This window comes from Panulirus ornatus, chromosome 45, assembly GCF_036320965.1.
Source record: "Panulirus ornatus isolate Po-2019 chromosome 45, ASM3632096v1, whole genome shotgun sequence".
Lineage (NCBI taxonomy): Eukaryota > Metazoa > Arthropoda > Malacostraca > Decapoda > Palinuridae > Panulirus > Panulirus ornatus.
Genome location: NC_092268.1, coordinates 737,491 through 752,830, shown reverse-complemented (window position 1 = coordinate 752,830; position 15,340 = coordinate 737,491). Strand labels below are relative to the sequence as shown.

The window sequence follows — 15,340 nt, the reverse complement described above, 5'->3', positions numbered from 1 at the left end:
AAATCTTTTTCACTCCATCTTTCCACCTCCAATTTGGTCTCCCACTTCTCGTTCACTCCACCTCCGACACATATATCCTCTTGGTCAATCTTTCCTCACTCATTCTCTCCATGTGCCCAAACAATTTCAAAACACCCTCTTCTGCTCTCTCAACCATGCTCTTTTTATTTCCACACATCTCTCTTACCCTTACATTACTTACTCGATCAAACCACCTCACACCACACATTGTCCTCAAACATCTCATTTCCAGCACATCCATCCTCCTGTGCACAACTCTATCCATAGCCCACGCCTCGCAACCATACAACATTGTTGGAACCACTATTCCTTCAAACATATCCATTTTTGCTTTCCAAGATAATGTTCTCGACTTCCACACATTCTTCAAGGCTCCCAGGATTTTCGCCCCCTCCCCCACCCTATGATTCACTTCTGCCTCCATGGTTCCATCCGCTGCCAGATCCACTCCCAGATATCTAAAACACTTAACTTCCTCCAGTTTTTCTCCATTCAAACTTACCTCCCAATTGATTTGACCCTCAACCCTACTGTACCTAATAACCTTGCTCTTATTCACATTTACTCTCAACTTTCTTCTTACACACTTTACCAAACTAAGTCACCAGCTTCTGCAGTTTCTCACATGAATCAGCCACCAGCACTGTATCATCAGCGAACAACAACTGACTCGCTTCCCAAGCTCTCTCATCCACAACAGACTTCATACTTGCCCCTCTTTCCAAAACTCTTGCATTCACCTCCCTAACAACCCCATCCATAAACAAATTAAACAACCATGGAGACATCACACACCCCTGCCGCAAACCTACATTCACTGAGAACCAATCACTTTCCTCTCTTCCTACACGTACACATGCCTTACATCCTCGATAAAAACTTTTCACTGCTTCTAACAACTTGCCTCCCACACCATATATTCTTAATACCTTCCACAGAGCATCTCTATCAACTCTATCATATGCCTTCTCCACATCTATAAATGCTACATACAAATCCATTTGCTTTTCTAAGTATTTCTCACATACATTCTTCAAAGCAAACACCTGATCCACACATCCTCTACCACTTCTGAAACCACAATACCCTTCCCCAATCTGATGCTCTGTACATGCCTTCACCCTCTCAATCAATACCCTCCCTGGGGATAGGGGAGAAAGAATACTTCCCACGTATTCCCTGCGTGTCGTAGAAGGCGACTAAAAGGGGAGGGAGCGGCTGGCTGGAAACCTCCCCTCTCGTTTTTTTTTTTTTTTTCCAAAAGAAGGAACAGAGAAGGGGGCCAGGTGAGGATATTCCCTCTTAAGGCCCAGTCCTCTGTTCTTAATGCTACCTCGCTAATGCAGGAAATGGCGAATAGTATGAAAAAAAAAAAAAAAAATAATTTACCAGGAATACTCAACAAACTTATACCTCTGTAATTTGAGCACTCACTCTTATCCCCTTTGCCTTTGTACAATGGCACTATGCACGCATTCCATCAATCCTCAGGCACCTCACCATGAGTCATACATACATCTAATAACCTTACCAACCAGTCAACAATACAGTCACCCCCTTTTTTCATAGATTCCACTGCAATACCATCCAAACCTGCTGCCTTTCCAGCTTTCATCTTCCGCAAAGCTTTTCCTACCTCTTCTCTGTTTACCAAATCATTTTCCCTAACCCTCTCATTTTGCACACCACCTCGACCAAAACACCCTATATCTGCCACTCTATCATCAAACACATTTAACAAACCTTCAAAATACTCACTCCATCTCCTTCTCACATCACCACTACTTGCTATCACCTCCCCATTAGCCCCCTTCACTGAAGTTCCCATTTGCTCCCTTGTCTTACGCACTTTATTTACCTCCTTCCAGAACATCTTTTTTATTCTCCCTAACTCTCATTTGCCCTCTTTTTCACCTCTTGCACCTTTCTCTTGACCTCCTGTCTCTTTCTTTTATACATCTCACACTGAATTGCATTTTTTCCCTGCAAAAATCGTCCAAATGCCTCTCTCTTCTCTTTCAATAATAATCTTACTTCTTCATCCCACCACTCACTACCCTTTCTAATCAACCCACCTCCCATGCAAGTAAAAATGTTATTCCTCCTAAACTCATTCTGTAAGAATGACTCATCACTAAATCCTAAAGTATTTGGAAGCCTGGTAAATAAACTAAACTGGCACTTATATACAAACATACTTCTATTATCAACTAAGTTCTGTCGAGTCGGCAGTGGTCACGTGTGTTTCTTGCTGCTGCTGCTCCATATCATGCACTAAGGCCATTCCACATTCGTACAGAAGACACCTGGAAAATAAGTCAACAATGAAAAGAGCTTAATAAATCTACGTGCAAGGAGCACTGCTACTGCTATCAAGTTATAACTCACGTATAATACTGCACCTATCATTTGTTGCCATATATATGTACTCCACCCAGTGCTGTAATTCTTACATTAACATGTATACCAACATGAGCTTGCTACATCATCATCTCTTCCCTAATCGCCAAATATTTTCATAGTTTCAGATGCTAAAAGCTACCAAAACTAAGCCCTCTCACAAATATAATCAAAATCAGAAAACACAGCCTCAGCAGCACACACAAAAACAAAATCAAGAGTTTATACATATCTGATTGCACAGATCATGGTTTTCCAAATCTTCAAGCCTCACCTACATGTGGACTGCAGGCACTATGTCCATAAACATATAATCTCTCCTTGTCACTTAAGTAAGCACATTAAGCAATGGAAAAAGGTGAGAACAAAGGAGGTAAGGGGAGTGAGGGAGGAATGGGATGTATTTAGGGAAGCAGTGATGGCTTGCGCAAAAGATGCTTGTGGCATGAGAAGCGTGGGAGGTGGGTTGATTAGAAAAGGTAGTGAGTGGTGGGAAGAAGTAAGATTATTAGTGAAAGAGAAGAGAGAGGCATTTAGACAATTTTTGCAGGGAAAAAATGCAATTCAGTGGGAGAGGTATAAAAGGAAGAGACAGGAGGTCAAGAGAAAGGTGCAAGAGGTGAAAAAGAGGGAAAATGAGAGTTGGGGTGAGAGTATCATTAAATTTCGGGGAGAATAAAAAGATGTTTTGGAAGGAGGTAAATAAAGTGCGTAAGACAAGGGAGCAAATGGGAACTTCAGTGAAGGGGGCTAATGGGGAGGTGATAAGTAGTGGTGATGTGAGAAGGAGATGGAGTGAGTATTTTGAAGGTTTGTTGAATGTGTTTGATGATAGAGTGGCATATATAGGGTGTTTTGGTCGAGGTGGTGTGCAAAGTGAGAGGGTTAGGGAAAATGATTTGGTAAATAGAGAAGAGGTGGTAAAAGCTTTACGGAAGATGAAAGCCGGCAAGGCAGCAGATTTCGATGGTATTGCAGTGGAATTTATTAAAAAAGGGGGTGACTGTATTGTTGACTGGTTGGTAAGGTTATTTAATGTATGTATGATTCATGGTGAGGTGCCTGAGGATTGGCGGAATGCTTGCATAGTGCCATTGTACAAATGCAAAGGGGATAAGAGTGAGTGCTCAAATTGCAGAGGTATAAGTTTGTTGAGTATTCCTGGTAAATTACATGGGAGGGTATTGATTGATAGGGTGAAGGCATGTACAGAGCATCAGACTGGGGAAGAGCAGTGTGGTTTCAGAAGCGGTAGAGGATGTGTGGATCAGGTGTTTGCTTTGAAGAATGTATGTGAGAAATACTTAGAAAAACAAATGGATTTGTATGTAGCATTTATGGATCTGGAGAAGGCATATGATAAGAGTTGATAGAGATGCTCTGTGGAAGGTTTTAAGAATATATGGTGTGGGAGGCAAGTTGTTAGAAGCAGTGAAAAGTTTTTATCGAGGATGTAAGGCATGTGTGCGTGTAGGAAGATATGAAAGTGATTGGTTCTCAGTGAATGTAGGTTTGCGGCAGGGGTGTGTGATGTCTCCATGGTTGTTTAATTTGTTTATGGATGGGGTTGTTAGGGAGGTGAATGCAAGAGTTTTGGAAAGAGGGGCAAGTATGCAGTCTGTTGTGGATGAGAGAGCTTGGGAAGTGAGTCAGTTGTTGTTTGCTGATGATACAGCACTGGTGGCTGATTCATGTAAGAAACTGCAGAAGCTGGTGACTGAGTTTGGTAAAGTGTGTGAAAGAAGAAAGTTATGAGTAAATGTGAATAAGAGCAAGGTTATTAGGTACAGTAGGGTTGAGGGTCAAGTCAATTGGGAGGTAAGTTTGAATGGAGAAAAACTGGAGGAAGTAAAGTGTCTTAGATATCTGGGAGTGGATCTGGCAGAAGATGGAACCATGGAAGCGGAAGTGAATCATAGGGTGTGGGAGGGGGCGAAAATTCTGGGAGCATTGAAGAATGTTTGGAAGTCGAGAACATTATCTCGGAAAGCAAAAATGGGTATGTTTGAAGGAATAGCGGTTCCAAAATGTTGTATGGTTGCGAGGCGTGGGCTATAGATAGAGTTGTGCGCAGGAGGGTGGATGTGCTGGAAATGAGATGCTTGAGGACAGTATGTGGTGTGAGATGGTTTCATTGAGTAAGTAATGTAAGGGTAAGAGAGATGTGTGGAAATAAAAAGAGTGGTTGAGAGAGCAGAAGAGGGTGTTTTGAAATGGTTTGGTCACATGGAGAGAATGAGTGAGGAAAGATTGACAAAGTGGATATATGTGTCAGAGGTGGAGGGAACGAGGAGAAGTGGGAGACCAAATTGGAGGTGGAGAGATGGAGTGAAAAAGATTTTGTGTGATCGGGGCCTGAACATGCAGGAGGGTGAAAGGAGAGCAAGGAATAGAGTGAATTGGATCGATGTGGTATACCGGGGTTGACGTGCTCTCAGTGGATTGAATCAGGGCATGTGAAGCATCTGGGGTAAACCATGGAAAGCTGTGTAGGTATGTATATTTGCGTGTGTGGACGTGTATTTATATACATGTGAATGGGAGTGGGTTGGGCCATTTCTTTCGTCTGTTTCCTTGCGCTACTCGCAAACGCGGGAGACAGCAAAAAAAAAAAAAAAAAAAAAAAAAAAAAAAAATATATATATATATATATATATATATATATATATATATATATATATATATATATATATACCTCCTCCAACAGCACCACCAACCTCCCACACTTGAGCAAGTAACACCTTGGGTAGAATAAAAGTTATTATCACCAAGTAATTCCTATTTGCACACTGCAAGACAAATGCTCCAAGAATCCAGCTCTGAATAATGCTTATGGTAACCTTTTGCCAAGTAATATGATGGATAGAGCCCTGTGTTTGCTCCCATACGATCTTGGAATGATATGAAGTGTTGCGGAATGCATTACTTCCAGATAGTTGTACAATTATTACAACACAAGAGGTGGATGCTACTCAGATATATGAACTAGTAATTTTTATTCTTTATATCTACATGAGATTTATATCACAGGATACTATATGTCATATGGCTGATGACTTACTTTCATATCACCTGTACGAAGTAGAGGAAAAACCACAGTGCTACCCTGACCATCCATGTCCATACTTGCACGCATATCCACACCTGAGCTCAGTTCTCAGCCACCATGTGATGTATGGTCAAGTAACCATACACAGACGCATGTTGATGAGCACTTCAACATTCGACCAACTTGACATACATTTCATGCATCAAAGACAAACTTCATAATCAGAAAGTACCTATGTCTGAAAATTGTGGTAACTGGCTAAGGGTTTTATGTGAAGATACTATGTCATATGAAAAAGAGAGGTTTGATGAAATTATTCAAAGGTATGAAAGAATGATGCATATAATACAAGCATTTATGCCAGAATAGAAATGTAAATTTCACCTGCTGACTTAGCTTTTGATTTCTGGATTTGTAGAAATGAAAAGATCTAGCAATATGAAAGACTATTCACTGTGCCACTGGGCACAAGTTGAAGAAACATCTGTTGGCTCTTATATTGTGTGCACTTATTACAACCCCTGTTATTGGAAGTGGAGTTACATATATTGTAAAGGTGTACACTACTTCTGGTGCAGCTGAATATGTGTGGAGAACAGTGATGGATGGATACTGTATCTTAAGAAAAGAGTTCAATGGCGCGATGTCAGAGCTTCAGAAATATAGTGAAAAATTTAGAAGTTGTCTTATGCAGGAAACTTATGATAATGGAGAAGAATTGGCTGCTAAAGTAATCAGTACCCATAAGAAAGACTTGATATGATAAAAGTCAAAAAGCATGTATTTGATCTTCAGTAAAGAAATCTAAATGTGTAATAACAGGAAAATAGAAAAGTAGGATTAAGACATGTAGATATTGTTTAGAAGTTAGTAAAGTTTTGGAACAGGATTAAGATGGTCATGACATATGGCAGGAGGCAGTTTATTTGAATTTCAATATATCAGTCAAGTAACATTAATCAAAGAGAGGAAGATTAAAGGTATTTCACTACAGAGTACAAGGACATAATATTTACTTTCATGTTTAATGAAAAATTGGCAAGCAAAGGTGAATGATACATGAGAGGAATGATATTATACTGAAAGATAAACAGGTTGAAATACGAGATATTATACTGAAAGATAAACAGGTTGAAATAAGAGAACGGAATATGTGAATCCAGTAAACAGTTTACCACATTTTATTAAACATTATCAGAAGGATAAAGTAAATTATAGCAGGCACTAACCTCCTGCAGAAACCTGGCAATGGCTGCATTCCTCCTCCTAGCAGAGCGTATAGCTCTGTGAGCTTCAAGGGATCTCAGCAATTCAGTCTCCTTGTCCAGGACAGCAACCAGTGCTCTCCTACGCTGCTTTCCTTTTAGTGTTGCATTTCTCTGAGAAACTTGCTTTCTACACCAGTTCTCTAGACGTGAGTACAGTTCTGTCATGGGTACTGGTTGATGCCATGCCTGCCAGGATATATGTATTGTTAAGCAGCAATATTAATGTATATTTGTAGATAATGGTGGGCTTGGGGCAGAGAAGGTGTGTTGCTTAAGTTAGGCTATTCTTGAAAGATAGTTAGTTTATGGCATTTGTCCAATTTTCACACTTAAATCCTTTCATAATTCTTATCCTGCACTGTCATCTTTGACTCTGTTCTTGATTACATGGGGGAATCAAGTGCATACAACCTTTTGCATCACCAACAGCTACCTGCAGATCATGTCCAGTATGTTAAATAAAACCTTTCACATTAATATAAGCACTTCATAATGATTTTACTTCTCATGGTTAGCTAGTTCATCAAGCTAGACTAGCATAACGATGTATGTCGCCACCCTCACATACAAAATACCTCTGTTGTGCATGATCTAGATAGAAGGGAAGGTTGGGTGGATTGTTTGTATCAGGATTGCCAGAAAGCATCTGACATTGTTCTACACATAAAGCTTAGAAGCTGGATCACTGGGTAACAATAAGGGGGAAACTTCTTAGATGCTGGATCAATGGGTAACAAAGGGGAAACTACTTCTATGGATAGAAAACTACCCAAGTGAAAGGGAATAAAAGAGACATGTGAGAGGAGCCTTCTCAAAATGGGTTGAGGTTACCGGCAGAGAGGAGAGTGATTGATTCTCAGTGAATGTAGGTTTGTGGCAGGGGTGTGTGATGTCTCCATGGTTGTTTAATTTGTTTATGGATGGGGTTATTAGGGAGGTGAATGCAAGAGTTTTGGAAAGAGGGGCAAGTATGAAGTCTGTTGTGGATGAGAGAGCTTGGGAAGTGAGTCAGTTGTTGTTCGCTGATGATACAGCGCTGGTGGCTGATTCATGTGAGAAACTGCAGAAGCTGGTGACTGAGTTTGGTAATGTGTGTGAAAGAAGTAAGTTAAGAGTAAATGTGAATAAGAGCAAGGTTATTAGGTACAGTAGGGTTGAGGGTCAAGTCAATTAGGAGGTAAGTTTGAATGGAGAAAAACTGGAGGAAGTAAAGTGTTTTAGATATCTGGGAGTGGATCTGGCAGCGGATGGAACCATGGAAGCGGAGGTGAATCATAGGGTGGGGGAGGGAGCGAAAATTCTGGGAGCCTTGAAGAATGTTTGGAAGTCGAGAACATTATCTCGGAAAGCAAAAATGGGTATGTTTGAAGGAATAGTGGTTCCAACAATGTTGTATGGTTGCGAGGCGTGGGCTATGGATAGAGTTGTGCGCAGGAGGGTGGATGTGCTGGAAATGGGATGTTTGATGACAATGTGTGGTGTGAGGGGGTTTGATCGAGTAAGTAATGTAAGGGCAAGAGAGATGTGTGGAAATAAAAAGAGCGTGGTTGAGAGAGCAGAAGAGGGTGTTTTGAAATGGTTTGGGCACATGGAGAGAATGAGTGAGGAAAGATTGACCAAGAGGATATATGTGTCGGAGGTGGAGGGAACGAGGAGAAGTGGGACACCAAATTGGAGGTGGAAAGATGGAGTGAAAAAGATTTTGAGTGATCGTGGCCTGAAAATGCAGGAGGGTGAAAGACGGGCAAGGAATAGAGTGAATTGGATCGATGTGGTATACCAGGGTTGACGTGCTGTCAGTGGATTGAATCAGGGCATGTGAAGCATCTGGGGTAAACCATGGAAAGTTGTGTGGGGCCTGGATGTGGAAAGGGAGCTGTGGTTTTGGGCATTATTGCATGACAGCTAGAGACTGAGTGTGAACGAATGGGGCCTTTGCTGTCTTTTCCTAGCGGTACCTCGCACACATGAGGGGGAGGGGGATGGTATTCCATGTGTGGCGAGGTGGCGATGGGAATGAATAAAGGCAGACAGTGTGAATTGTGTGCATGGGTATATGTGTGTGTGTGTATATATATGTGTACATTGAGATGTATAGGTATGTATATTTGCGTGTGTGGACGTGTATGTATATACATGTGTATGGGGGTGGGTTGGGCCATTTCGTTAATCTGTTTCCTTGCACTACCTCGCAAACGCAGGAGACAGCGACAAAGCAAAATAAATAAATATATGGTGGTATGGTATAATAACTTACTTGAAAGCAGCCATTCCTATTAATTACATACAACAGCTGGGACTTCTATCTTCTTGAACGATGCCTTCTCACTACATCATACAATAGGACTGTAAAAAATAATACAAGAGAGGTTGACATAGGATACATGTGTCAATTCAGAAACTTCCATTACTAGTATATGCTTTCATGATTATCCTAATACAACTATGCCTATCAGATCTTTAAATCTTACTTGATGCCGACCAGAAATATATAAAACCATTCCTCTCCAAGGTATAGGTAATCATTTGGTAAATAATTGACAGTATGGTATATTAGTACTTACTTAGCAGCCATTCCTGTCAGTTATATACAACTGACTTGTGACCTTGAATGTTGACATCATATCATACAACAGGCCTGGAAAAAATAAAAATTCAGAAACAGATATTGTTGAAGAAAGGAAAAAACAAAACAATGCAAGTGTGTGGTGTGTGGTGTGGTGCGTGTGTGTGTGTGGTGGGGAAGATGCAAAGAACTGCAACTGCTTACGCAAAGAGTTGCAATAATTGTAGTCTACTACGATATTTTTATCCCTTGCTACTTCCTCAAATGAATTATCAGATATGTTACTATATACATTGTATTACTACATCCACTACAAAATATGCTAAAATATGCATGCAATATTAGTAAACTTAACAGTAACATATGCATAATACCATTTCTAAACTAACAAAACAAAGCTGTCAAGTCATGTCAGTCACTCTGTCAAATTGGGTCATGTCAAAAAATCACCAGACACGAAACATCTTCAGCAGGTATCAGGAACACTCGGAGAGGATATCTTCTAATGATCTCGATGATGGTTTGGAAGATCAAGTGGATGACCCTTGTGACTGCATTTGTCCTCCTGCTCCTGCAAAATAAAAGTGAATAGTCTCGTATTAAAAACCAACGTCATTTGTTAAATGCAGATATTCTCAACACTGCCAACGTAAGCAGTTTCTCCTTTAAAATCAATTATAATTCTCAATATATTAATCAACTAGTTACCACAAAACCAAAAATACTGACATACCCACGAGTACAAAACAATTGGGTACACTTCCTAAACTGTACATAGGATAAGCAGATTAATCAACATGTTCTCTCTTGTGCATATGCTAGAAATTACATCTTCCGCAGCTCTGTATGCCAAACCACAAGCAACCTACTTAACTGTACAATAAATTAACTGCATATTTCCTTTAAAAGAAATATGGGCGATAAATGAAACATCCCATCCATACATCATTGGAATTACTGTAACTTAACCATTTTTACCCTCCCAGATAGTGAAATCTTATCCCATACATTCCTCGATGCTCCATTACCATTAAGACAACCATTCTTACCCTCCCAGATAGTGAAATCTTATCCCATACATTCCTCGATGCTCCATTACCATTAACCAAAACCCCTTTCTGGCTCCTGTAGCTTCATAGCTGCACTATTTCCAGTAGCATGGAAATAATGGGGCTCCTTTGGAGTAACAAGTTCATCACTGAGAATGAAATTCTTTTGTCAACAGACTATTTAGTTTCGCCTAATGTCACTTGACAATCATAGTCAGGACATAACTGATGGTTTAACAGCAAGCTACACAATTATGAGAGATTAAATTCTTAAACCATTACCACAGGAGAAAGTAGCTTAATATTGAAAACGAAGTCATGAAGAACTTAAGTGGTAAATTACCTAATTTACTCGCTGTATATGCATCAATCCATCAACATGGGTTTCAATGGGCACCTGAATAAAGTCAACCAATCAATCAATTCGCAAGAACAGAACTACTGTTGTTTATATCAACCGACGCCATGTTGGATCTGATTTCCGCGATTGGTAAATAATGTAAAATAATCAATGTTAATGACAAAAGATTTACGAGGCTTAAAACGATCCTAAGGAGCAGATAAATGTAAATTATTAAAATACTAAAATATTTGCTGACCAAGGCCAGTGAAAGTTTAGATAAATTTATACCAAATGTACATCACATCCAATCACCCTCCATTTTCCCTGGCAAACATATCCCTTAATGCTTTATTTAATGGCTGTAAAACATTCTATGAATCATAACTTGCAGCAAGTCATTCTGTAAAAACTACACAATTATGAAATAAATGAAACATTTAAGCTGTTGGTCAAAGCTAACCTTCACATTTAACTAATGTGTCAAAATAATGTTAAAGACCTCAGACCAACTTCCAATGCGCCACTATGTACCAAGACGAAATAACGTCACAATTCGCCATTAAGGACATTATTAATAAGTTTCCAAATCTGCCATAGTTTAATATATATATGAAACCGTCGATTAATGGCGTCAAATTTCAATTCCTCCCTACATCAAGTAGGGAAATAATGCATATCATGAAACCCAAGAGGATTGGAGAACTTACCCTCACGGAGCCGATGGTCAAAGAGGTTGCAAATGGTAAGGACTCGTTCGCGAAACCTCGGTATGGTGTGGATTCGAAGCGGCTTCGAACACAAGCCTTCGAACGAATATTGAGTTTTTACCATGTCTTTCTCATTATTTCCGGAACAAACTCAATAAAATCTCCTCGAATATTAAGACAGAGAATATATATATAAAATGTAACAAGCTGATCCATCAGATAATGATAAAATAAACCCGAGATATTTCTGGAGTTCATTCACGGTTCAAAGCCGAGTTGAGCGGGGTGAAGCAATCCGAGTCGTTTTAATAGGCCATAATGAGCGGTTCGGTTGTTTCATCTTTAACATGATATTGGCAACAGATATAAATAAACATACTCAAATTTTGGTTTGGACAACCGTGAAGCTACAATTTTTGACTTACTTTTACATACAAAAGCAGTCATTTTACCCGAATAAACATATTATAACGCAATCTTAACGTTAACTGAAAATTAAACAGCCACTTCAACAACTAGAATATGACATTGTCCAGTCTAAAGTAACAGACGCGACATTCCTTTCATCTAGAGACATTTGCGAGTTCATGAACATTCTCGTTGGGGAAGCCCTGTTAGGTTTAGGTCATCTTGGTGTCATCTAAGATATAGAGTTACGTTGCTTATGAAGCCATGTGAGCGAACTACAGTAACAAATCATATTAATGGAGAGGTGCTCCATATTAATTCCTTCCTTATCATCTCTCTTATCTGCTTCAGAAAATACCTTCAAATCGGCTTCCATGTGTATTCAATGGACACATAAGTTATCGGGATTCTAATATTAGAGAAGAAAAGATATTTCACAAAGTAAACATTTCCATTTAATTTCCCTCTGGTTGGTCTCATATTTTTCCTTTCTCGTTATTTCTCCTGCAGTTATTGGTGCTCATCTGAACAAAATGCTACTGTTCTGTCTTTTCTGTATCAAAAACAAACTAATTCTATCTATATACAATATAACATTTATGTCTCTCTCTCACTCTGCCTCTTCTTTCATCTGTTTTTTTTTTTTTTGCTTTGTCGCTGTCTCCCGCGTTTGCGAGGTAGCGCAAGGAAACAGACGAAAGAAATGGCCCAACCCACCCCCATACACATGTATATACATACGTCCACACACGCAAATATACATACCTACACAGCTTTCCATGGTTTACCCCAGACGCTTCACATGCCTTGATTCAATCCACTGACAGCACGTCAACCCCGGTATACCACATCGCTCCAATTCACTCTATTCCTTGCCCTCCTTTCACCCTCCTGCATGTTCAGGCCCCGATCACACAAAATCTTTATCACTCCATCTTTCCACCTCCAATTTGGTCTCCCTCTTCTCCTCGTTCCCTCCACCTCCGACACATATATCCTCTTGGTCAATCTTTCCTCACTCATTCTCTCCATGTGACCAAACCATTTCAAAACACCCTCTTCTGCTCTCTCAACCACGCTCTTTTTATTTCCACACATCTCTCTTACCCTTACGTTACTTACTCGATCAAACCACCTCACACCACACATTGTCCTCAAACATCTCATTTCCAGCACATCCATCCTCCTGCGCACAACTCTATCCATAGTCCACGCCTCGCAACCATACAACATTGTTGGAACCACTATTCCTTCAAACATACCCATTTTTGCTTTCCGAGATAATGTTCTCGACTTCCACACATTCTTCAAGGCTCCCAGAATTTTTGCCCCCTCCCCCACCCTATGATCCACTTCCGCTTCCATGTTTCCATCCGCTGCCAGATCCACTCCCAGATATCTAAAACACTTCACTTCCTCCAGTTTTTCTCCATTCAAACTCACCTCCCAATTGACTTGACCCTCAACCCTACTGTACCTAATAACCTTGCTCTTATTCACATTTACTCTTAACTTTCTTCTTTCACACACTTTACCAAACTCGGTCACCAGCTTCTGCAGTTTCTCACATGAATCAGCCACCAGCGCTGTATTATCAGCGAACAACAACTGACTCACTTCCCAAGCTCTCTCATCCCCAACAGACTTCATCCTTGCCCCTCTTTCCAAAACTCTTGCATTCACCTCCCTAACAACCCCATCCATAAACAAATTAAACAACCATGGAGACATCACACACCCCTGCCGCAAACCTACATTCACTGAGAACCAATCACTTTCCTCTCTTCCTACACATACACATGCCTTACATCCTCGATAAAAACTTTTCACTGCTTCTAACAACTTGCCTCCCACACCATATATTCTTAATACCTTCTACAGAGCATCTCTATCAACTCTATCATATGCCTTCTCCAGATCCATAAATGCTACATACAAATCCATTTGCTTTTCTAAGTATTTCTCACATACATTTTTCAAAGAAAACACCTGATCCACACATCCTCTACCACTTCTGAAACCACACTGCTCTTCCCCAATCTGATGCTCTGTACATGTCTTCACCCTCTCAATCAATACCCTCCCATACAATTTGCCAGGAATACTCAACAAACTTATACCTTTGTAATTTGAGCACTCACTCTTATCCCCTTTGCCTTTGTACAATGGCACTATGCACGCATTCCGCCAATCCTCAGGCACCTCACCATGAGTCATACATACATTAAATAACCTTACCAACCAGTCAACAATACAGTCACCCCCTTTTTTAATAAATTCCACTGCAATACCATCCAAACCTGCTGCCTTGCTGGCTTTCATCTTCCATCTATCTGCATGTATTCCTTAAATCAAATGTCTACCAGAGTCAATAAAACAAAATTCCTTGTATTTCTTATGGACTAAATATCCAAAAATGTAATAAATCAGTTACTGAAAGGCAAAATCAATTCTCAAAAATTTGTCACACACAACTGTCAGTTTCATATAAGTGCAAACTGGTTTTTTAAGTCCAATGTGTTGCAATCCAATTCTGATTACGTAAACTATTAGGTTCTCACTAGCTTATAATGACTTAATCATCGGGAAAAGTCTTGATGATGCAAGAAATAACATGCCAATCTGGATTATATATATCTAATAAATCCTAGTATGTTTGAAGGTCAAGCACATGGCATCTACAATATTACTCATACCAAAAAACATACTGTTATGATTAACAATATTCCTAATACTAAAAAAAACTACTGTTGTGGTGATGGTTCCATCCTACCTAGTAACTTTTTCCTCAATCATTAACTTAGTTACGTTTCTTTTTCCATGCCTGGTTGACCAGTGCTGACATATCTAATGTATCTGTCTATCTACATCTCTGACACCTGTTCCAACTGAAACTCCCTCAAGGAAGTGTTGGCCAAGGCAAGTCTCCAGAACTAGTGAACTCCAGCATTACTTCTTAGCCTTTAGTGCCCCACTCTTAACATGCAACAGGCAGAGGGCAACTCTAGCACAGTTTGGAGAGTGTTTGGAGAGTGTTTGCACAGTGTTTGGAGAGGCTCCTAACTAATATTCCTATTGACTCCACCTACCTAAAGCTTCAGCTTAAGTGTTCCTACCAACTACTTTTATTTACTGCTCCTCCCCTTTTGCCAAACTACAGGGATAGCACATAAGAGCTCATTGTGGAAAAATCTATGAGTTACAAAGAATGAGCTGTATGAATTAAGTTTTGTCAAGTGTTATGTATGACATGACGAGATTGTGTGTTTGTGGACAGAGTGCCAATTGTCCATGTGTGGGTGAGTCAGAAAGAAAAGGCAGCTAACTGGGTCAGAGGAGTGCAACCTGACAACCACTGAAGTCCTGGCTCACTACACAGCTGTCACCAACCTTTCCTGATATATTTAATCATGATATAATTCTCCTGATCCAATCTAACTGAGTACCATTCATTTAAACTTTTCCCGATAATCTCTTTAGCTTTTTTCAACTGAGACAGCACGGGCAACTGAGAGCCCTAATCAGAGCC

General features: G+C 40.0%; 3 protein-coding genes across 22 annotated transcripts in view; 2 read left to right on the top strand and 1 right to left on the bottom strand.

Moving 5' to 3' along the window:
- The window catches only part of LOC139762964 (uncharacterized), a 614,722-nt gene that overhangs the window by 151,858 nt on the left and 447,524 nt on the right, over window positions 1–15,340 (top strand). The window lies entirely within an intron of this gene.
- Window positions 1–15,340, top strand: part of LOC139762968 (negative elongation factor D-like) — a 395,386-nt gene that overhangs the window by 296,414 nt on the left and 83,632 nt on the right. The gene's annotated exons all lie outside the window — the stretch shown is intronic.
- The window catches only part of LOC139762967 (uncharacterized), a 135,873-nt gene continuing 121,437 nt past the window's right edge, over window positions 905–15,340 (bottom strand). For 3 of the 13 annotated variants that reach the window (XM_071688378.1, XM_071688377.1, XM_071688379.1), the window contains 2 exons: window positions 6,700–6,924; window positions 905–2,327 (listed from right to left, as the gene is read on the bottom strand). In XM_071688378.1, the coding sequence (XP_071544479.1) occupies window positions 2,289–2,327; window positions 6,700–6,924 (264 nt within the window). In that variant the 3' untranslated portion in view covers window positions 905–2,288. Of the gene's footprint in view, window positions 2,328–6,699; window positions 6,925–8,995; window positions 9,085–9,302; window positions 9,876–10,696; window positions 11,125–11,403; window positions 12,242–15,340 lie in introns of those variants that run through there. The other 10 variants (XR_011715893.1, XR_011715885.1, XR_011715891.1 and 7 more) reach the window with 10 other exon arrangements.